The 23295-nt window shown below is 41.8% G+C and overlaps 1 protein-coding gene across 1 annotated transcript; it reads left to right on the top strand.

The window, feature by feature from the left end:
- The first annotated feature begins 12197 nt into the window (after positions 1 to 12197).
- On the top strand, positions 12198 to 16860 carry LOC130565716 (leucine-rich repeat neuronal protein 4). The gene is made up of 2 exons (XM_057352742.1): positions 12198 to 12414; positions 13726 to 16860. The coding sequence occupies exon 2, from the start codon at positions 13731 to 13733 to the stop codon at positions 14451 to 14453; it is 723 nt and encodes a 240-aa protein (XP_057208725.1). The 5' UTR covers positions 12198 to 12414; positions 13726 to 13730; the 3' UTR covers positions 14454 to 16860.
- The last annotated feature ends 6435 nt before the right edge of the window (positions 16861 to 23295 follow it).

Below are 23295 nucleotides of genomic sequence, written 5' to 3'. Positions count from 1 at the left end.
GCTTTCCTGTGGCTCAGTGGTTAGAGCATGGCACTAGCAATGCCAAGGTCATGGGTTTTATCCCAGGGGATTGCACATAGTCAGAAAGAAATGTATAATAAAAGCGTCTGCAAATGCATAAATGTAAATGTATTAAAATCAAATAAACAAACAAAATTTGACTTCACATCATGTTTCAGTCAGTCCACCCCCTCTCTTATTCCAAACTTTGCAAAACAATCACTGAAGCCTTAATATCTATCATTCTTAAAGATTTTTTTTATTTAGTTACATAGCACAACTCGAAGGGTTTGACTTTTGCATCTAGAAAACTGTCCAGAAACTTAAATCAGAAGTCCTTCCAATGTGTCCTAGTCAGCCAGCTGCTCTTAGTGGAACAGAAAAACTCTCACAATATCTGATAAAAACACATTCTTCCATTCGCAGTTTTGCAACAAATTAGTCTGGCCAGGTCACACTTCACAAGACTGTCATTAGCGACATCACAGATACAGCACCTTGAAAACTAATTAACTAAACTGCATGTATCTTTTATTCATAACTGCTAAAGCATTTAATACAGCTTTTCCAAATAAATATTGAACTGTCTCTATAAGCGTTAATCATTTAAGGCAGGGGTATCCAAAGTCAGTCCTGGAGGACCGGTGTCCTGCAAAGTTTAGCTTCAACCCTAATCAAATACACCTGAACAGCCAATCAAGGTCTCACAAAGCAGACTAGAAACTTCCAAACAGGTGTGTTGAGCCAAGTTGGAGCTAGTGGCCATCCAGGACCGACATTGGACACTCCTGATTTAAGGTGTTCATGTCAATGTATGTTTGCAAGTCAGTCAGTTTGTCAATGTGTGTTTACATTAAATGTATCTAAATGTACAATATCAACATTTTCTGAAACTTGTAATTGGGGATTTTTGGAACAGGTCAATAGAAACTACTGATATAGAATTATAAGGTTTTATCTGCAAAACATTCATTAAAGGGGTCATATGACACGGCTAAAATGAATATTATATATTATAGTTTGTTTTAGATGTAATGCAATGTGTACACGGTTTAAGGTTCAAAAATAAAAAGAAAATTGTATCTCCTCTTTGCCCCGCCTCTCTGAAACGTGCTGATTTTTTACAAAGCTCATGGCTCTGAAAAGGTTAGGCCAGTTAACCAGTGTGTAGTGATTGGTCGAATACTGCAAGCGTGTGACGGAAATGTAACGCCTCTTACCATATTTGGAACATCAGGTTCCAAAGCAATTGTACTGACAGGTACGCCCATCTTACTTGCGTATACATTTGGGCGGTCTTAGTCAAATCATACCATGAACTGATGTAGATTTGTGGGGGTGTGGTTACACGAGGCGTTTCAGGCAGGTCTGTGTGAGCATTCGCTTTTAGATAGAATTCATCTTTTGTTCAAACACTTTAATTTTGCATTTTACTTGTCTAATACATGCATGGGCAATTTATAACACACCAAAGACACAGAAAAACACGTATTCGCACCATATGACCCCTTTAAAGCAATACATTTTCAAAGCAACACAAACCATTTACTTACAATTTTTGTTAAAACATGAAATTAGTGTATAATAATGTGTAAGAAAAGTTACATTTACATGGTTTTATGACACGTATTTATTATTTTAGGACTTCTTTTCCTTTTTCAAGTTAAGCATAAAAGGTAGTGCAAATTGTTGTATCTAAATGTTTTATCCACAGTAGGTGGGACAGGTAAAATTATTTTCTAGAGATGAGTATGGATGAAATAACAGGATAATGTTAATTGTTGTCATTAAGACTGTTGACATTGTTGACTATTTGGCCTTTAGGGCCTAAAATTGTAACACTTAAGGCATTAATCGCATTATGAGAGCGTATGCAAACACAGAAATTAGGACACTTGCACTGCTGGCTAGAGTTGTGTGTACAAATATAAAAATAATCTCCTAAACAAAACTTAAAACAAAACAATACTGAATTTTGAGCTGCTCTCCTTGACAAGTGTATCAATAAAACAGTCAACCTTGTGGTTTCTTTTAAACATTGTTTTGAGTTGTACTGTTTCCTCAGATAATTCCTACTATCACCGAGGAGCCCGACCACATGACAGAGAAAGCTGATCCTGATTGGTCCTCTTGTGTGCATTTAAAGTGCTGATTGGCTTGCAGATAGAACCTGATAGAACCAAGTTATATTTCGATTTTGCTGATAGAACCTTTTTGTTTTCATTTAAAATAGTCCCAAAATGTACACATTTAAAAAAACAAACATGGCATAATGTAAATAAGTTGTCACAGAACAAGAGTAAGTGAATAGCTCAATTAACCCAAACGTCAGATAAAACCTTATAATTCTAAGGTGACAAAATAACTCTCCAGCCAAACCACTGCATTTTGGAAACACAAATTATAACAGTTGTGTCTTTCACTCTCTGTCTCTATTTGGCTTATGTTCCTTATGGACCTTTTTCACATTTCCAGGTTTCTTAGCAGCGGAAGTCTGCAAAAGTGTAACACTTCAAAAAACTGTCAGTAGTGACATCACATGATGACATCACAGACCCAATATAAACTCATGACACTGCATGTATCATTTATTTATAACTCTACATCTGAAAATAAAGATGAACTGAACTGGCTCCATAAGTGTTAATCCTTTCACGTGTGCATGTCGATCTGTGTTTGCATTCAGAAACAGACTGCAAGAACTTGAAAATAAGTCTCCAGCCAAACCACTGCATTTTGTAATTGTCCTCTCTTGACTAATATTCCCTTAAAATACCTCTTACCCCACTGCACTGATGATAATAAAATGTGATCATTACTGCTCAGTGTTTTTGGTTTCTAGATGAGCTGCTAATGCTGGTGGACATTGGAAACACACATTATAACATCTGTGTCTGTCTCTCTGCCTCTCTCTATTTGGCTCATAGTTACAATTTGATAGTTCCTTCCAACAGAACCCTCACTTTACATGAAAGACCAGTGACCAAATCGTCAGAATATAATCTTAACAAGAGATGCCTTGTTGACTTTTTACTAAATATTCAGTCCATCATAAATAGCTGCACAGAAAGCAAGGTCAGCAGCAGACTAAACTTTACTTGTTTCAATATTGTATAAGCATAAATTAGTTATGGTTTATAAGAAGTATAATATGTAGTTTACTACAGTACAACTGAAAATTACAGCATTCTATGTCCTTCACTCTTTTGTGAATCCAAGAAAATTGATTCAGATTTATGAATTATTGGACTGCTTTACTGCAAAATCAACATTTCCTTTGACCTGTAGAAACCAGACTGTCTACCAGTCCCTTTAATAATAATGTGTGGACATGCCTGCAATTCTAGCAGATTATAGTTTCAAGGTTGATAACTTTCAGGAATCGTCTATTGCTCAATTCACTGAGCTATAACCAATGAGTAAAATGTGTTTCGCAACCACAGCCTGTGTTACAGTAAATCTGTAAGCATGTAAGAGCAAAAGCAAGTTCAGTTTTTCTCTATACTGTAGATATATAAAGAGTTCCTTTAATCAAACATAAACAAAAATGGTGCTTTATGCAATACGAGTTTTATTATTCTATTCATGTATGCCTTTTTGTATATATAAATAAAAAAATATATTCCTTGTAGTTTGCCTTTTTCCTAATAATTTTGTAATAATTAGATAATGACACACTGCATTGCCTAGTTTAACACTATTAAGTGGTGTGTAATGGGGACAGGATGCACTTTATAGACCAAACAAAGACAAATAAAAAATCTTTGAGCAAGATATCCAATAAACACACCCAAAAGTAACCGTAAACATCGAGTCATGCCCAGAGCTACAGCAATCATTTCCGCTCAACGATGCTAATTCTTCACACATACACAGCTGATGACACACACACATCTACACAGCAGAAACCCCTCGAAATAAACACACTTAAATCGCCCACTGATCACTCGCGCACATGGACACAAGTCTGGTAGAACGCATGACATGTGAGCTTGTTTATGTATGAAGCTGCACCCTTATGCAGCTGCTTTCATCACACCAGCTAATCACTAGCAGATGTAATGGAGAATAGGACAGAGGGAGAAAGAGAGAGAGAGAAGCTGGAGAGCAGATGTGTGTGAGATTGGATATGGTGAGGAGAGAGAAGCAGGGCATGCCAGAGGGGGAAGGAAGGACTAGAATTAGACATGTGTAGCTAAAGAGATACAGGAAGTAAGTTAAGAGGGGAGGACGATGTGCTCTATTGTTCATGTAAGTGACTGAAGAAAATGAAATACTGTAGTTGTGGTGAGATTTATAGATGTGATTGACTAAAGATGAATTGCACAGAGAAAAACAAATAAAATAACTTCAATGAACAAAACAAAACCAATCAATGACCTTGAAAATGACAAATAAAGCTTTCACTTTTTTTGTACTCCTGCATAATGTTGTTGGTGATGCCTGATCAAAGTGAAACATTGGAGAAAATTAAAGGTGGGGTGTCCGATTTCTCTTAGCTGTGTTGATGTTCAAATCACCAAATCAAACATACCCCTACCCCTATCTTTCGTCAGCGCTCGGCTCGGCTAATGTCCGTCCTGTGCATTGTGCACCTTACTGCTGATTGGCTACAAGGTTGTTTTGGTACTCGGCCTGACTCTGTTGTCTAAAGCGTAATTCGGAAATCGGTTACCCCGCCTTTAAGAAAAGTGTAAAATTACATCAGTTTTATAAAAAGTGTCAGTCCCTAGATGCTCATATGTCCCAGCTTTCCCACAGAAAATATCGCCACGTGATTATCTTTGGAAAACACATGTCTGTGTATTTTTGGGATTTATAAAGCACAACAACACTTTCATGTACTTTGTACAAAAGAAAAGATGAAGGACAAAGATGTATATAGTACTTTCAGAAAGTACTCAGCCTTATCAGATGGTTAAAAGTGAAGTAAATGGTCTCATTTTTATATCCCGGTGGGGACCTAAACCTGAATGCACACCAACAAATGGGGACTCGTGTCACCTTGGAGACCAAAATTGAGGTCCCCATCAGCAAAAAAGCTTATAAATCGTACAGAACAATTTTTTTTTCATAAAAAAATGTTTTCTATGATGTTTAGGTTTAGCGGTAGGTTAGGGGATAAAATATACAGTTTGTACAGTATAAAAATCATTACACATATGGACTGTGTGTGTGTGTGTGTGTGTGTGTGCGTGTGCGTGCGTGTGTGTGTGTGTGTGCGTGTGTGTGTGCGTGTGTGTGCGTGTGGGTGTGTGTGTGTGTGTGTCTATCCGGCATTTCTGAACACTCTTCCTCTGGAGCAGGAAAACTATTCCAACAGCAGTTGGTCTGTCAATGCACCATTAAAACATCTCTCTGCAGCCACCAAGGGGTCAAGGTTTTGTAATGGACCAGTTGGCCCCCGCTGGTAGCCGTCACTATACTTCTGACTACAAAATTTCTCCATTAATGGCCATGCACAGTATATCCTGACAACATTAATTTGATATAAATCACAAATATATTTTATGACGTAATTGTTTGGAGCACAGCGATTTCAAATCTGTATGTGCTGTCAACTTGTAACTTACACAATTGCACAATAGAAGGTATTAAAAAGTTTATCATTACTCTATGATGAAAACATCTAGACAGTGATCTTATGACACACTGCATGTATGTGTGGCTAAATGTTAGAGTGTCAACACTGAGAGGAAGCATCTGTAAGTGTGTGAATTATGAGATGATAGTCTTTTAGAGTAAAAATTTCATCAGAGCAGCTGTACCACAGTCAAAACCAACATCTCTCTCACACAAACAGGTTTGTTTCAATGTAATTGGGAATAACTATCTCGGGGGACGAGGTTCAAAAGGCCTTGAAGCAAGTAAACACCAGAAAAGCAGCCGGCCCCGTTGGCATCTCTGGTCGAGTATTGAGATCCTGCGCTAATCAGCTTGCCAGTTTGTTTGCTAATATTTTCAACGTTCCCTTTCTGTCGGTCTCTCGACGTTGTGTCGAGCCAACAGATTTGGTTCGTCCTTGAGAACCGACTACTTAGAAAAGGCCAATGAAATTGGCGAATGAAATTTGCATGCCGGACTCCGCCCCCGGATATCCGGGTATGAAAGGGAGACGGCGTGCCTCATTCATTCACCTTTTGTTCTTCGGAGCCTTAGCTCATGAATTGCAGACCTTCGCTACTACTTAGCAACACAGACTGCCGGTTCTACGACGTGGTGCAGCGGACTGTCCCTTGCTGCGGCGACTTCCCCTGGGCGTCTCGGCGGTTCCAGAAGTGTTCGAGTTTTTTCTCTAAAAGAGCAAATTTCTCCAGCGTGGCATGTCCCGGTGTTCTTGTGGGTGCAACACACTCATCGAGGAGGGGGACGGACACGAGGTCTGCTTCCAGTACCCTGGGGCAGCCCTTGTGGATACGTCCTGCCCGTACTGCGGGCGGTTTATGATTCAGACGTTGCGTCATGGGTGGCTGTGTTCCCACGGGACTCAGCCACCACTTCGTCTGTTTCCCGTTCTGTGACAGCAGTGGCTATGGCCCTGCCGTCCGCTACGGCGAGCAGCGAGGGTGATATGAGGATTACTGTGAGCGCTAATCCGTCAGCCACCGGCTCGCGGTCCATTCGCACCTCGTCTCGCTCGTCTGACCGTTCCCCATGAGGCGGTCCCACCGTCTCGTCCCTCAACCACGTATTCGGTAACGGTGCGTGATGATGAGATGTCCGTTGCAGCATCGGAGGAAGTCTCTAGGACAGCACAACCTGATCATTTGGTTCCTAAGGGGCGCGGGAAGGCTACCGCCTCACCCCCGCTCCGCACCCTCTTGCAACCTTGATGCCCCCAGTAGGGTGGTTCCGTCTGATGTATCCACATGATTGGTTCCCACCTTGGTAACCCATGACCTTCCCTAGGTGGACCTCCACCTTGCGGTTAACTCCTTCAGTCCGCACTTTCCTCCCATGAGTTCTCCCCTAACGGTGAGACCATGTTGGTATCTCCACTAAACTCCTCCCTTCGGTAGGAAGTGGTCTCTGTAGCGCATCCACCATTTGAGGAAGTAGCGCTTACCCAGTGGCCTTACGGTACCGGGCGGCTTCTCGCTGTTAGAGAAACAAGGCCGCCGCCTGTGAGGCCGAAGGCAGGGGCCTTCCCACCTTTCAAGAAAAGCTCTGGGACCCCCTACCTACCCACTGGTAGGTTACAATTTCGCGGTAGCGTTCACAGCTGACACGCCCAGGCCAGTCACCGTCGCTTCGCTAGAGATTGTGACAGGGCACAGTGTTGTGGCGTTTTCCATAGGAACCCCATCTGTCGGCTCGACACAATGTCGAGAGACCGACAGAAAGGGAACGTCTTGGTTACGGATGTAACCTCAGTTCCCTGATGGAGGGAACGAGACGTTGTGTCCTTGTTGCCACAACATGTGCTGCCCACTGCAGCAGTCGTGAGAGGGCTCAGGCTCCTCAGAACAAAGGTGAACGAATGAGGCACGCCGTCTCCCTTTTATACCCGGATATCCGGGGCGGTGTCCGGCATGCAAATTTCATTCACCAATTTCATTGGCCATTTCTAAGTAGTCGGAAGCGATTGGTTCTCAAGGACGAACCCCATCTGTTTTTTACACACTGCACAGCTCTTCACTAGCTGGCCTCTGTTACACAAACGGAGGCCAGCTAGTGAAGAGCTGTGCAGTGTGAAAACCTCACTTCCCGACCAACAGAGACGCTCTAGCGACAGACACTAGAGACTGCGGTCTTTAGCCTCCTCGTTAGAGCGCCCGTCTCCCATCCGGACCGTTGCCGGTTCGAGGCCCGTGCAGAGCGGTGCAAGTGGTACCGGTTACACTTATACAGGTCTGTTTCGGGTAATTATATAGTTTGATTTTAACAAGTTACAGCTGGACTTACTTTTTCTCCTTTTCTCATTCCTGATGCCCGAAAGGGTGGGAAATCCATAGAATTATCAACATTTCGAAATGTCTTTGTATCTAAATACCAAACGACACTGCATTTTCCTTTAAATTGTCCCACATTCATAACCCCTGTGGATTTGACAAAGCATTCATATTCTTTTATTTTAGAGTTTTTCTATTCAATCAATTTAGTTTGATGAATTTAGAAGAACTTAAAGTGTCTCACCACGAGCAATCTCTGGCAAACAACACAACCTAACTATATAAGCAAAAACTGCTTACCTTTTGGCCAATTTGTTGTGTTGTTCGTCCAGAAGCTGCCCGCTGTGGTCCACTTCACTGCTCTTTCAGAATTCTGTTCGTGACGCCAAAATGTTGTGGTTTCTCTTTCTCTGTCCTGAAGAACCACTCTTGAGTCTCGAGTTTTGAAACCAAAAGCAAGACTTTATTTGTCGAGACAGACAAAGCCGAGTTGGTTTGCAAAGCAACTGTTTAGCCTGGTTGGGGGAAGACCTTTATAGGGGTCCTCTCACACACACGTCAAACTGAGTTATTGGGTTACCATTATAACTTGAAACAGATGTTCTTCCTCACAATACCTAGCTAGTGAGCATAGCTCAGCCTTCCAGTGGGGAACATAACGGTCCACCACCAGCATCACAACGGCAATGAAGCAACCGTGCATTACACTATTAAAAGCCATTCCCATTTCCTCGCACTAATGTCTTTCCTAAGATGCCTTATTTGGATCTCAGCCAGTTCTTCATAATGCGAACACTCCACTTAACATCAACAAATCACCCACAGCCAAACATCACTGCCTTAACCGTCCCAGCAGCGCGAGCATGCCTCTGCCGGCAGCTCCCGCCCACCCACTGCCCTTCCCCACCTCCTCTTCCTACGTCCACCCCCTGCCTGTGGCCCTCTGCCCCTCTGCCCCTCCGTCCAACTCTAGTGCGAGGTTGCCTCCGTTAGCGGTGCAGGCCCAGGCTTCTCTACTCCTCTCCTTCACTTCTGCCTATGCCCCAGGAGCCGACCCTAGCGTGAGGCCGCCTCCACAGCGGCTCCGGCGCTATCTCTGGTTTTCTATCCTCCTCTTTCCTATCTCCCCCCAGTCAGTGGCCCGCTGCCCCTCCGTTGAACTTTAGCGTGAGGCTGCCTCCCCTAGAGGTGCAGGCCCTGGCTACCCTCCCTCCCAACTTTCCTTCTACCTTTGCCCCAGGAGCCATCTCAAGCGTGAGGCTGCCTCTGCAAGCGGCTCCAGCAGCCGCCTTTCTTCCTCTCTCTCTTCCTCAGGCCTGCCCTTCCTTCACGCTGTCTACAGCCACAGCGATGCCCATCGACCCGCCACTCATTTCCGGTTCCAAAAAATGGTCCGTTTTGCTCCAATCTGGCATCCCTGCCAACCATTTTTTCCAGCCATTCTTTCTGCATTGGCGTGGCAACCACAGCCACCTAAAAAGACCTTTCCCAGCCTCAAATCGAAGCTCTCGGCCGCTGGACATCAGAGGCATTCAAAAGCTACGTCTGGTCGACCGCTCACGCATCTTCCAAATCATCTAACTTCAGCTCGCCCTTATCTCTCTAATGCCAACCGAACATATTCGCTCTAAACCGCCACAGCAGCAACCCTTCATGCAGGAGCCTGTGCTTCCAGTTGCCTCTGCCACAGCAGACTCTGATCGTCCAGAAGCCCGCATCGCAGCAGCACCTGCGCCCCCGCATGGGCCCGTGCTTCCATCCTCTCTCTGCAGCAGCAGACACCTCTCCTCTAGAAGCCAGTATCACCACAGCAACCGCCCCCACAGGGGCCCACGCTTTCATCTTCTCTCCACCACCGCAGACACCTGTCCTCCAGAAGCCAGCTTCACTGTTGCAACTGCCTCCACAGGAGCCTGTGCTTCCATCTTCTCTCTGCCGCAGCAGACATCTCTCCTCAACAAGCCAGCTTCACTGCAGCAACTGCCTCCACAGGAGCCCGTGCTTCCATCTTCTCTCTGCCGCAGCAGACATCTCTCCTCCAGAAGCCAGCTTCACTGCAGCAACTGCCTCCACAGGAGCCCGTGCTTCCATCTTCTCTCTGCCACAGCAGACATCTCTCCTCCAGAAGCCAGAATCACCGCAGCGACCGCCCCCGCAATTGCCCGTGCTTCCTCATGTTCTGCCGCAGAAGACACCTCTCCTCCAGAAGCCAGTATCGCCGCAGTGACCGCCCCAACAGGGGCCCGCACCTCTACTCTCCGCTGCCTCAGTAGCCACTGCTCCAGCAGGAACCCGCACCTCTACTCTCTGTTGCATCAGCAAGCACTGCTCCACCAGGAGCCCGCATCTCTATTACCGCAGCCTCCGCAAGCACCACTCCAGCAGGAGCCCACATCTCTACTCCCCGTTGCCTCAGCAAGCACTGCTCCCACAGGAGCCCACATCTCTTATTATCGCAGCCACAATCGCTCTATCATGTGCTGCTGAGGCAGACACCCCTCTTGTAGGACCTTTCATCTTCTCCCTACTTCTACTGCAGCACTCGCACCCTCAGGACCTAAATCCTCCTTATCACGCCCTACTCCTACCACCTCCACAGCCTCAAGCCTTGTGTCTTTTGGGGGTATGCATCGCCCGGCTGCTGTCCTGCATTAATTGCATCTTTTGGGGTGAGCTCTTGGTTCAGTAATAACCGGCGAGCTCGGAGCCCGCTCCCCGGACAACATGACAAATACGCATACCTTTTTCTACCCTTCCTCTTATGTTATTATCTGCATAGGTGAACTCGTGAAATGTATAAAAACAATGTGCACTTTGTAATGACATAACACGAAGTGCATTCACTCAAAGAGAGCATGTTTTTGGTTTTTATAGATAATGATGTGTTTGTCCCGTGTCATGTATAAAACAATGTGCACGTTGTAAAGACATAACGCGAAGTGCATTCACTCAAAAGAGGCTGAACTTTGAACTTTGACGAGAGGCTGAAGTGTTGCGTGATGTCATTGAATTTCTAGTTTTTCTTGAGCACACGTGCCAGACTGTCAGTTTTGAAAGCTTATATCTTCTAAATGGGAATTTTGTCAGCGTGTAGCTAACTTATTTTTAATAAAAGGAAAAAAACATTCATTTTAATTTCACTGGGGCTTTAAACTATGTAAATAACCCCCTGTATACCCCAGAACAACAGGCAGAAAGTATTCAGCCTTTGTCTTTTCAGATTGATTTAATTTCTGATCTCTTCACACAAACATTCTGTATTTTTTTATAGATTGTATATAGATGTGATTAACTGTGTATGGGACAAATAAACAAATTGAAATGTATTATTAGAACCCAATTTAACTTATAGACTAACACTAACCCTAAACCGCTAACCCCACTTAACCCTAACACAAACCTGTTGACATTATTAGATTTTAAGTAAAATAGGAATTGGTTCATTTGTAAGCATTTAAAGGGATAGTTCACTCAAAAGGAAAATTCTGTCATCATTTACTCACCCTCTTGTGAAACCTGTTCAAACCTGTATGGCTTACTTCAGAAAACACAAAAAATATATATTTAAAAAAATATTGGTAACCAGTAGCCTACCCATTGGATTATGTGTCCATACAATATATTTTTGGGTGATCTATCCCTTTAATGCTAGTGATGGTCATAAACATTTACATTTAGGCAATTTACATTGCAATCCCTGGAATCGAACCCATGGCCTTGGCATTGCTAGCACCATGCTCTAACCACTGAGCTACAGGAAAGCACATAAAATGGTTTTACAGTTATTTAATTTGTGTGGAACACACCTTGAAAAAAATCTTTACTGAGCAAGCAATTGAGTATTTCTAAGATACGTTCATTTGAATTAGCACACTAAATTCTTCTCAGTATTGGATGAGGCTTTCCCTGAAGTGTTCATATGGTGACATTCGGTCTACAAAACTCTCCCAAGAAATAAAGAGCCTCTTGTTTCCCCTATTGAATCAATCGGCATGCCATAGGCATTATTTAAGGCAACATTGCTATAATAAAACATAAAAAGTTAAGAAATCCCAAGTTGTTTTGCCAAACAACCCTATAGGAACATCCTGCTTTATCCTGCAGTAAAAAAGAGTTTTAGTATGATCTTAATATATGAATGGAATGTCTATGGCTAGTATTGAGGATGCCTCATGCTTCAGTTACTCAATGTCAACTCAGTTACCCTGCGTGACTGCATGCGTGTGTAGCGTCAGGTTTCTGAGCTATAAATGCTGCTGTATGATTCATGCGAGGCCAGCATCTGCACATATTACACAGACATGCACACACAGGGCCTATTAACTGAGAAAAGGTGGAGCGATGAGAAAAAGAGAGAGGGGGGATGGGGTAGGAAGAAAAAGGAGGTGATTGTTGGGGAGTTTGAGAGAGTGTTTATAAAGAAAGAATCAGCACGAGAGTGAAGGAAAGACGATATTAAAACATATTGTTTGTTTTCGGGATCATATGATAATACTCTCTTTCCGACTGATAAATTAAACAGGTAAGATGAGTCTTCAAAATATTACATTTTGATTTAGATCTTTGTATTAGTTTTATATGATCCATAAACCTTGAACTATTTTTGTTACGAAACTTACCAAGACAACAAAGAGAAATAGTCTCAATACAGCATTGTGAAAAACCTGCATTCCTTAATCACATGATGTTGTTCGGACACCATTGCTAATGACCTGCTTTACATGAAGTTTACTTTGCAAAGGAATGTTAATCAATATCTTAACCTAGGGCAGCTGGCACAGCATGGTACAGCACCCACACCCACCCATTTAGAAATTTGTTCACCGATTTGTTTTGCAATAGAGTGATTTAGAATGCAGGTTGGTTTTTTATGCAATCCTTGCTTTGTACAGTAAATACAAACTGCCTCTTGGAGATAATGTGCGCTGACTGTCACAAGAGATATTTAAAGCAGGTTTAAGGTCACTGGCTCGTTGCTCACTATTCATAATTTTCTTTTTATCCTATTTTCCTTTTTCTTAAATTCCTCATCAAGTTGTTTTCTAAGGAAACATGTACAGTGTCAAAAGTGAAAATGTGCAGTTCTTATCTTGACTGGATGTGTTTATGTCTAATCTGACCCTAAGAGATTGTTTGTACAACTAAGGTCGGGTTAATATTTGTAGTAACAAGACACTTACAGTCCTTTCTGAGTTTTGTATAGTTACTATAAATCAAACTGCCTATTTGAGATAACAGTGAGGGTACATTGTACAACTTTGTGTTAATAAACTATAACAACATAGAAGCAATTACTGTAAAACATATGTAAATGTATTTACTTCGTTTACTTTATTCTCAATAGTAATTCTCAATAAAATCTCATTGGTTCTTTTTTTTACATGACATTCAGTTGTTCATGACAGTTTTGGAGATTCACCTTATATAAACATACATAAAGACTGTGCCTAATAGTAAAACGTTTTAAAATAGATATTTTTATTATGTGGTTAATTGTATCTACATTACTTACATTATAAGTATTTCTTTCTCTGTATCTCTTTATCTTGAGGCTAAAACATAGTGTTATTTTCCTTTTTTTCATTTTATGGCTTTTCTCATAAAAAAGTTTAGATGTTACAATAAAAAAAACATTTAAAGAAGAAAAACACACTTAAATTTTTTGCAAAACATTTTACTGTAATAAGGTAAAATATTATGAACTGCTTTATAAATTCTATATTTAAGGTTAGGTTGGGTATAATAAAGATGCCACCCTCTATTTAGCTTTTGAGCAATATGATGTAAACTTCTGACTGTGATATGAATCAGTGGTTAATGTGTTTTTTAACAGGAATCATGCTGGTGTGTGGACGTGCTCTCATTCTTCTCCTCATCACCAACTTGCTCAACCACTCCTTTGTGACATCATCTCAGAATGCCACTCGACCCCGTTTCCGCCTGTCTGGAGGCTCGATGGATTACTACAGTCTATACGAAGACATCTCCACTGATCCTCCGAGCTCATCTCCTATTGACTCTGAATATCCTGAACCCAATGAATGTCTCTATGACATGTGCATGGAGCAGCAGGGAACCTGCAGAGATCTAACAGTCGCAACAGGTTGCCTTTGCCCTGGGCTGAGCGGAACTCAAATTCCCCCAAGTCCACCGCGCATCGTGAAGGTAACTCGAGAGGATGGCAAAGGGGTTGAGGTACACTGGTGCGCTCCTACCTCCATAGTAACCCATTACATTGTCTCGGTGGAAGGCAAAAATAAAGTGATGGAGAGGAACCTAAAGGTGAAAGACAAGAAGAGAGCGGCTGTATTGGTGGATGTGGCAGCCGGTGAGATTGTTTGCGTGGAGGCTGTGAATAAGGCTGGCGTTAGTGAAAAGGATAGCCAATCATGTATGACATATGAACCCCAAACTTCAGACTCTGGACTTGCATTGAAGCTGGAGATAATAGGGGGTGTGGTGGGACTTCTGGTGGTGTTGATTGTAGCAGTACTGCTGTGGAGGCACAAAAAACATCAGAGATCAACTGCACGAAGAGAGAACTCAGAGGGAGTTTTCTGAAAGACAGAAGTATATACAGACTCATGGAACAGAGTATGTGTGTGGCCAAATATGTCCTATCACAGAAGACATGAGGATCAGTAGATGTATACAACGCATAAGTGTATTAAAAGAGTGCGTGAGTGTATGAATGACACAATGAACAGGGACAAAAAGGAGAGGGGTGCAGAAAAGGTTGGTTAGTGACTCAGCACATTCCTCTCATGGGGGTGTCAGTGTCTAACAATGTGATTTAGGGGAGACACAAACCACAGAGTAATGTGTATTGACACCAGTCACAGCCACTATTTACAGTCCTATGGAGCGAAAATTGTGCCTAAATTTAACAAACAAATCCAGCATTTTGCAAACAAACGCAACCTTTTTTGCAAAAGAAACTAAACTCTGAAACAAACAGAAAGCGTTTTACAAATACATAATGCAATTCGAGAGAAAATGCAAAGGTGTAACATATAAATGTACTGTGTTTAAGTCTCACCTTTTTATGAGATTCTCTCAGATTGATTTTCTCACAAATGCGACGTCCAGATTTTCTCACAAATGTGATCGTCCAGATTTTCTCACAAATGTGATCGTGCAGATTTTCTCACAAATGTGACCGTACAGATTTTCTGAGTTATGCAACTTCTCCCAAAACAGCAGATAGTTCAATTGTTTGACTTAGATTTATATTAGTGTTTTTTTGTGCTGGTTTATTTTATTGCAAAAATTGCCCAAATAGCTTGAAATAGCCAAAAAAAATAGCAGCATTCATTTTAAACCTAAATAGGCTAATGGCAACCAAACAAAGCCGACGACTGACTGAAACAACTGCCACGATGATTTATTTGCTTTTCCATGTTTTATAGCCTAGAAAGCTCTCTACTTTAATGCCATAGTGTTTAGACATAATGTTAAATACTTTTTATCTATGAGTTGTTATGTATAAAAGTCAAACATATGTATCAGTGCAACTTTCATGCAGAAAAATCACTAAAAACCGAGTCGCATCTCAGAAAGAGCGCAAAATACTATACTGAAATCTTACAAAAAAATGACATATAAAAATATAAATAAATATAAATCAGGCCCGGTTCCTGCCAGGTGCAGAAGTGTGGACTTGCAGATATCCTGGGTGGGGATATACCCCAACCGCACAGACAGTATAGCTGCAGACAAAATTAAGAGTCCATTTAAAAAGTATTTTCCTCTTTTTCTGATAAGAATGTGATTTGGTAAAATGATAATTTTTGTTTATTTCCGTGAACTTTTGACAACATTTCTCCCAAATTTCATATAATTTATTTTTATTTATTTGTAGAAAATGGGTGAAAACTGGTGAAAACAGAAAAGATGATCTGCATTTTTAAAACAGAAACACAAAAACAAGTTCATATTTAGTTTTAAGCAACACAAAACTAAGAAAACGTTAGAAAACGTAAAAAAATGTTTTATGAAATAACCCAGATTTTTTTTAAATTAGTTTGTTATCGTGCTCAGTCACTCTTGAGGTTTGCTTTTGTTGGAATTCAACAAACACTGCAGTATATGACTGCAATACATGCAGGATTTAAATGATTTATTTTTATATAAATATAAAAAACAGACAACATTTCATTGATGTTTTACACCTTAAATAAAGCGGTTATGTAAACTGGACATAAATAGAAGCCTACAAAATAAAGTGGGCTAAGAACATTCCCCATTCACTGAACGATCACTGATTTCTGTTTAATTTCTTTTAATGAATTGAATGAATTAATCTGATTACACTGCACAATGAACTTTACATCGTGTCTGCTGTTTTTTATGTGGTATCGTGAGCGCGCATCGCGCCTAAACTGAACTATTTTGCACATTGTTTCGCTACCACCTGCAGAGTGAATTGGGGTGTTTGAGATGGAGAGAAACAGATTTATTTCTGAAGCGGGAGCTTCGGAAGATGGAGCTTTCAGTCATTACTGAAAGTCAATAGGTTAAAATCTAGCCTATATATTGCAAGCAAATAATAGCTGTTTGTTAACAGCACAAAATAAGACCGCAAAAACGAAGAAATGAATCTGATTTTACTGCACAATTAATTTGACATGCTTAATTTTACATATGTGCAGTGCATCTAAAATTCCTTTGCACAGTATTTTGCTTCCACCTGTAGCATGTAGCATGCTTCTCTGTTACAAACTAAAGCCAGAGCAGTGAAGTGAAGAGTGACGTTGCTTTCAGCCAATAGAAAATACAACAATTTTTGGTGTTATTTTTTGATTCTCATTGGGTGGGCAAGACAGATGTTTAGGGGGATTCAGCCCACCCCTGCCCATGCCTAGAGCAAGCCCTGATATAAACACAAAATTATGTCAAAATTCCCTTATAAGAAAGTATCCTTGAAAAAGTAGTTTGTTTTGTGAACGTAATCAGTTGGGAAACAAGAACGAGAAATGAGATGGGGTGGAAGGGGTGACAACATTGCAAATGCATCCAGTTTGTTGTATGTTATTTGTATATTAAAACCAATGCATAATTCATTATTATTATTAAAAACAGCAACTGATTATTATTAACAGTTTCAATAAATTTCATGAGACTAACTGAATGAAACTTGATGAATGAAATTAATTTAGTTTCTGGCACTGGCAAGGGTGGCACTCAAGGTAATGTTCATGGCTTCTTCCTATAGAAACTAATTCTCAATAGCACCACCTGCTGTTGCACATGCATTTGTGAGAAAATCTGCACGTCACATTTGTGAGAAAATCTGCACGGTCACATTTGTGAGAAAATCTGGACGATCACATTTGTGAGAAAATCTGGACGTCACATTTGTGAGAAAATCAAGCTGAGAGAATCTCATAAAAAGGTGAGACTTAAACACAGTACATTTATATGTTACACCTTTGCATTTTCTCTCGAATTGCATTATGTATTTGTAAAACGCTTTCTGTTTGTTTCAGAGTTTAGTTTCTTTTTCAAAAAAGGTTGCGTTTGTTTGCAAAACGCTGGATTTGTTTGTTAAGTTTAGGCACAATTTTCGCTCCATATTGTGCCTAAATTTATCACAATAATATTATAGTTGTTTGTGTGTGTGTGCTGTTGGTGCGTGCGTGCGTGCGTGCGTGCGTGCGTGCGTCGTGCGTGCGTGCGTGCTGCGTTTGTGAATGATCGATATTGTGTGTGTGTGATTGTTAGGTTTAGGGGTAGGGAATATGATATACAGTTTGTACAGTATAAAAGCCATTGCGTCTATGGAATGTTCCCAAAAAACATGGAAACCCAACATGTGTGTGCATGTGCGAGTGTGTGTGATAGCATTTTGAGTAACAATTTGTGCCAAAAGTTAACTTAATCTGACAAAATTCTCCCTTGAGGCCAGCACTTATTTTTTGTAAATAAAATTATAAATAAAAGAAACATGTTTTTTATTCTATAAGTGCTATATGCGTATGTATGTATATGTATTTTTCTGTATTGTTAATTTCCAATGTGATTGTTGCACTTGCTTTTGGTTACATTGGTATAGGCTTCAGACCTCCATGACCCTGAAGAGAATAAACAGGTATTGATAGTAACGGACAAAATAGCCCTGGCTTGGAATTTATAACTACAAGATCAGTTCTGTCAATTGAATTTTCACATTTTTTCACTCAAAACATTCATGGTACTTGGAAAATGATTAACAAGACACAAACACTTGTCCTGACACTCTTAGATGTTTATTTTGCGGTAAAGTGAGTCATCATACTTCCTATAATGGACTATTGAATCCACCCAAATCATGCTGGTGTGAAGCAATATGTGAGTGAGTTAATGAAGCTATTGTTAAAACCATCTTTTAACAATGTCTCGATATGCCTTTGAACAACATTGACAGCTCCTTCTGTTGGTGCCACTTTTACATTGTGTCCAGATGTTGTGGGGCAATAAAAACATTCCAGGTCTAAACCCTCATGTTTGAGATCCACAGGACATAGACGTGTTACAGTCCAGTCTCCTCTAGGGAAATGTTAGAGATTCCAGAAATATTTCTAATAGTATATTCACCACAGGATAACCAGAAAGGATTGCAAACAGCAGCACATAGCCAATAAAACCGGTCAGTGCATAAATACCTGCCCAAAAACATTTATTTTACAGACACTTCTGTATCTTTATTCATCGAGTAATCCTGCGTCCTCCATTTTGTTAAACGTGTCACATTCTTTGAAATCTTTGTCATTTTCTGTACTAAAAATCCCTTCAGAATTATTTAACTTGACATCAGAATAAATGACATGCAGGCCTACACTGGCGGCTCTTTTGACTACTGGTTTGTTATATTACTTTTTCGGGACATCCTGAATTCTAAGTCAATTACTGTCAACATACTTTCCCATCATCTCCATTATACATATAGGCCTATTATATTTTTCATTTAAATAAATATGTTTGATGAGATCAGATGGCAATTGGTCTCATGACAAAAATGACACTAATTACTCATCTTCGAGGTAGAAAGTTCACAGAATAAGGCCACTCAACCATATTCAATCAATTCATATAACTACCAAAACTGTGAATGCTTTTGCTACTTTGCCAAAGCTCTTTGTACCAAAGCTCTCAAAAGGTCCACTAAAGAGAATATTATGACATTACTGAATGTATGACTTTAAGGAAGCAGTTTGTGAAGTTGTAAGGAAGGAGGTCTATACCTGCAGAATGTCTTTACATGCAAGATGAGTGATTTGTTTTTAGCTCCAAATGTATCAGCAGGGTAACTGTAATATGCTGCATATTGTGATGTACTGTATTGTTATGTGGTACTTGATATTGTAGTTTTGTGTCTAATGCTGCAAGAAATTCACAATATTTCTCAAAGGTACAGAATTAAGACATATGTGCCCAATGATATAAAATGCAACTTAGACCTGTACATTGAGTATTCTACAGAAATACAACTTCTCAGATGTATGTGTATGTTAAAAATGACACATATTTCGTGCTATCATACTACATAACAATATAACAGTATAGGGTGTAAATAGCTCATTCCCGTTACAGAAATCTACCACTAGATGTCACTGCAACACCAGAACAACCTGACCAATAATGCATCAATCTGAACAGCACTGTGGAGTTCTGCAGTATATTATCATGTACTATGCGTCTTTCTTAAGCTAAATCAAATCATCTAAAACCAGAGACATTTTTCTAATTTCTCAGTCCTAAACTCAAAATTGTCAGACAAAAGTTCAAACTATTAAACAGAAGCTTGTTTACAAATTGCACACATTTTTGTAAAGCGTTTACACATTATGTACATATTAGTTGTTTTACAATTAATCAAAGCGGGATACAATATATTGTAACAATCAGGCAAATGCAAAGGCAGAGACAAAGCACCAGTATGACAATTCACAAATCTTCATTCAGTTAAAACACAGATGGAATCATATGAGACACATTACCCCCCCGTTTCACTCGTTGAATCACCGCAGACGGACCACACGTCCCCGTGTAATAACTCCTGGTTACGACAGTAACCTCTGTTCCCTGATGGAGGGAATGAGACGTTGTGTTGAGAGACAGACTGGGGTTTGATCTTGAGAACCTATCATCTCCTAGAGGAATTTAAAACGCCAATGGGCTTTGGCGAATGGGACACACACCCCAGTCCCTGCCCTGTGCATACGTTTATAAAAGGGAGGTGGCGGCGGCCATTCACTCACCCTTTGGGCTGAGGAACCTGAGAGACATCTCCCGGTCACTGCAGCAGGTCGGCAAAGCGTTGTGGCATGAAGACACAACATCCCGTTCCCTCCATCAGGGAAAGGAGGTTACAGTCGTAACCGAGATGTTCCCCTTCAGTCGGTCTCTCGACGATGTGTTGAGAGAGAGACTGGGGACCTATCTTTACACGCCACGGCACTGAGCTGTATCACGACCTCCAGCGGAGCGACACTGACTGGACTAGCGAGTCACAAGTGAGCGCTACTGCGAGACGTAATCTTCCAGTGGGATCAGTACTAGTAGCATACTGAGAGGCTTGTACTGACGGCCATCACGAGCGGTGGCGTTCGTCTCTAATTAGCAAGACGCAGTACAGCACCATAAGAACACTGGGGAAACACTGCTCTCCTCGTTGCAGAGTGTGTTACGGCGGCCACATCCTACCCCAAGGGGAGGTTACATGTGGAGACACCAACATGGTCTCACCAGTGGGGAGAACAACATGTGAGAAATTGTGTCAGCCCGAATGGGGGGACAGAACCCAGGTGGTGTAATCCACTGGAGGGGAGGTCACAGGTTCACTCACAGGGGAACCAAGAGTGAGGAATTCAACATACGGGACAACCCTGCAGGGGAGTACTTGATGTCCCTCTTCCCTGACCTTGAACAGGGGTCCCTCGGTCAGGGAGTACCAAAGCGGGCAATGGATGGAGTCCGGGGAGGCAACAGGTCCACCTGTGCCTGGCCGAACCGCTCCCATATGAGCCGGACTGCGCGGGGATGGAGTCGCCATTCTCCGCGGGGCATCCCCTGACGAGAGAGCGCATCGGCTGTCTGGTTCAGGTCGCCCGGGATGAAAGTGTCTCGCAGGGACTTGGTAACCTGCTGACTCCAGAGGAGGGGGCGTTGGGCGAGTCGTGACATCTGCCGTGAGCGTATGCCGCCTTGGTTGTTGTACGCCACGGCAGCTTTTCTGTCCAACCGGACCAGCACGTGTTTGTCGTGCACGAGGGGCCAGAGCCTCCTGAGTGCCAAAAGGACAGCCAGCAACTCCAGGAAGTTGATGTGCCACCACAGCCGGGGACCCGTCCACTGCCCCGATACTGCGTGTCCATTGCACACGGCACCCCACTACTGCAGGGAGGCATCTGTCGTGACCACGAAGTGCCTCAAAACCTGCCCGAGCGGGAGAAAGGTCAGCTCTGACCAGGGGTTGAGGGTGCGAAGGCACTGAGGCGTTACTGTAATGTGCCTGGTGCCGGTGTGCCACGCCGTCCAGGGAACACGACTCTGAAGCCAGTGCTGAAGCGGCCACATGTGCATCAACCCGAGAGGGATTACCCCTGTCGAGGATGCCATGTGCCCCAGGAGCCTCTGAAAATGTTTCAACGGGACCGCTGGAGTCTGCCTGACAAATTTCAGACAGTTCAGCACCGACTGCGCATGCTCATTGAGACGCGCTGACATACGGACAGAGTCTAGTTCCATACTCAACTCAACTTTATTTATATAGCGCTTTTTACAATTTTCATTGTTACAAAGCAGCTGTACATGAGACAGATTGACTATAAGCAAAACAATTAAAGTTGTACCTGTAAAAACAAGAAAAAGGTGAAAACACAGAAGACAGACATACCCACATACAAAACACTCCACACACACAATATGCACACGTACTAACACACATAGACATAGACACACACACACAGATGCGCAGACAAACGGACGCGCACGCACACACACACACACACACACACACACGTACACAGATAAGTACGCACACACACAGACACGCACACACACGCATGCACAGTCAGAGCACACATTTAAGATAAAGGAGAGAGAAGCACAGGTCAAATATAACAGACTATAAATTCCTATATGCAATATTAATTAAGTAAAACTTTAAAATCCTAAAGCAGCCCCCCTGGCCAGGCAAATAGTGCAAAAAAACAGTATGAAAACGGTGGCGAGGAACCCAAAACTCTAATCGAGAAAAAAAACCTTGGAGAAACCAGGCCCAACCAGGGGATTCCAGTTCCCCTCTGGCAAAAGCTGTTGCCTCTGCACAAGCTCGACAGTGCTTGCACAACAAGGCTAAATAAAAATAAATAAACTTACTAATAAGGTAAATTATAGTTTTAAGATTATCATTAATAATCTAATAGCATTTGAAATTTTGTGGTGAAGATGTGTCAAGTGACTGCGTCTTTCTTTATCCAGCTCTATCATCTCAGCTCTTGTCAGGTCGCCGCTTTCCATTCTCTGCTCTACCATCAGGTCTGGCCATGCACTGTATCCTCCTCGCTGTGGTAACCTTGGAACAATGAGACAAGACTGGCTGAGAGTAGAGTACTGTTCTGTGCTCTTTTTGATGCAACAAGTACATCAGTTGTGTTTTGTGTTCCGGTTGATCTAACTAATGCAGCCTAAACCCTCAGAGGATTTATATTATGGAAGTGTAGTGTATGCAAGATTAAAAAGATGCGTCTTTAGTCTAGATTTAAACTGACAGAGTGTGTCTGCCTCCCGGAAAGTGCAGGGAAGACTCTTCCAAAGTTTAGGCGCTAGACAGGAAAAGGATCTACCACCTAATTTTTTTCTACTGAAATTCTAGGTATTACCAACTGACAGGATGCCTGAGAGCGTAATGCACATGAAGGACTGTAATACAAGAGGAGTTCACTCAAGTACTGAGGAGCTAAACCATGTAGGGCTTTATAGGTAATAAGCAAGATTTTAAAGTTAACGTGATGCTTTATAGGTAACCAGTGCAAGGTTGACAGAACCGGGCTAATATGTTCATACTTTTTTGTACGTGTAAGAACTTGAGTTGCCTCGTTTTGGACCAGTTTTCGTAATAAGCCTGCAGGGGAACCACCTAACAGTGCATTACAGTAATCTAGTCTTGATGTCATGAATGCATGAATTAACTTCTCTGCATCTGACATTGACAGCATATGACGTAGTTTAGATATATTCTTAAAATGGACAAATGCAATTTTACAGGTGTTGGCAACGTGGTTCTCAAATGACAGATTACTATCGAATAGAACGCCAAGATTCTTTGCTGACGACGAGGGTTTTATGGAACATCAGTCAATAGTTAAGCAGTATTCTTGGTTGTTACGTATAGCAGTTTTCGGTCCAATAAGTAACACTT

This window comes from Triplophysa rosa, linkage group LG2 (assembly GCF_024868665.1).
Source record: "Triplophysa rosa linkage group LG2, Trosa_1v2, whole genome shotgun sequence".
Taxonomy (NCBI): domain Eukaryota; kingdom Metazoa; phylum Chordata; class Actinopteri; order Cypriniformes; family Nemacheilidae; genus Triplophysa; species Triplophysa rosa.
This window is presented reverse-complemented; position numbering and strand designations above follow the sequence as displayed.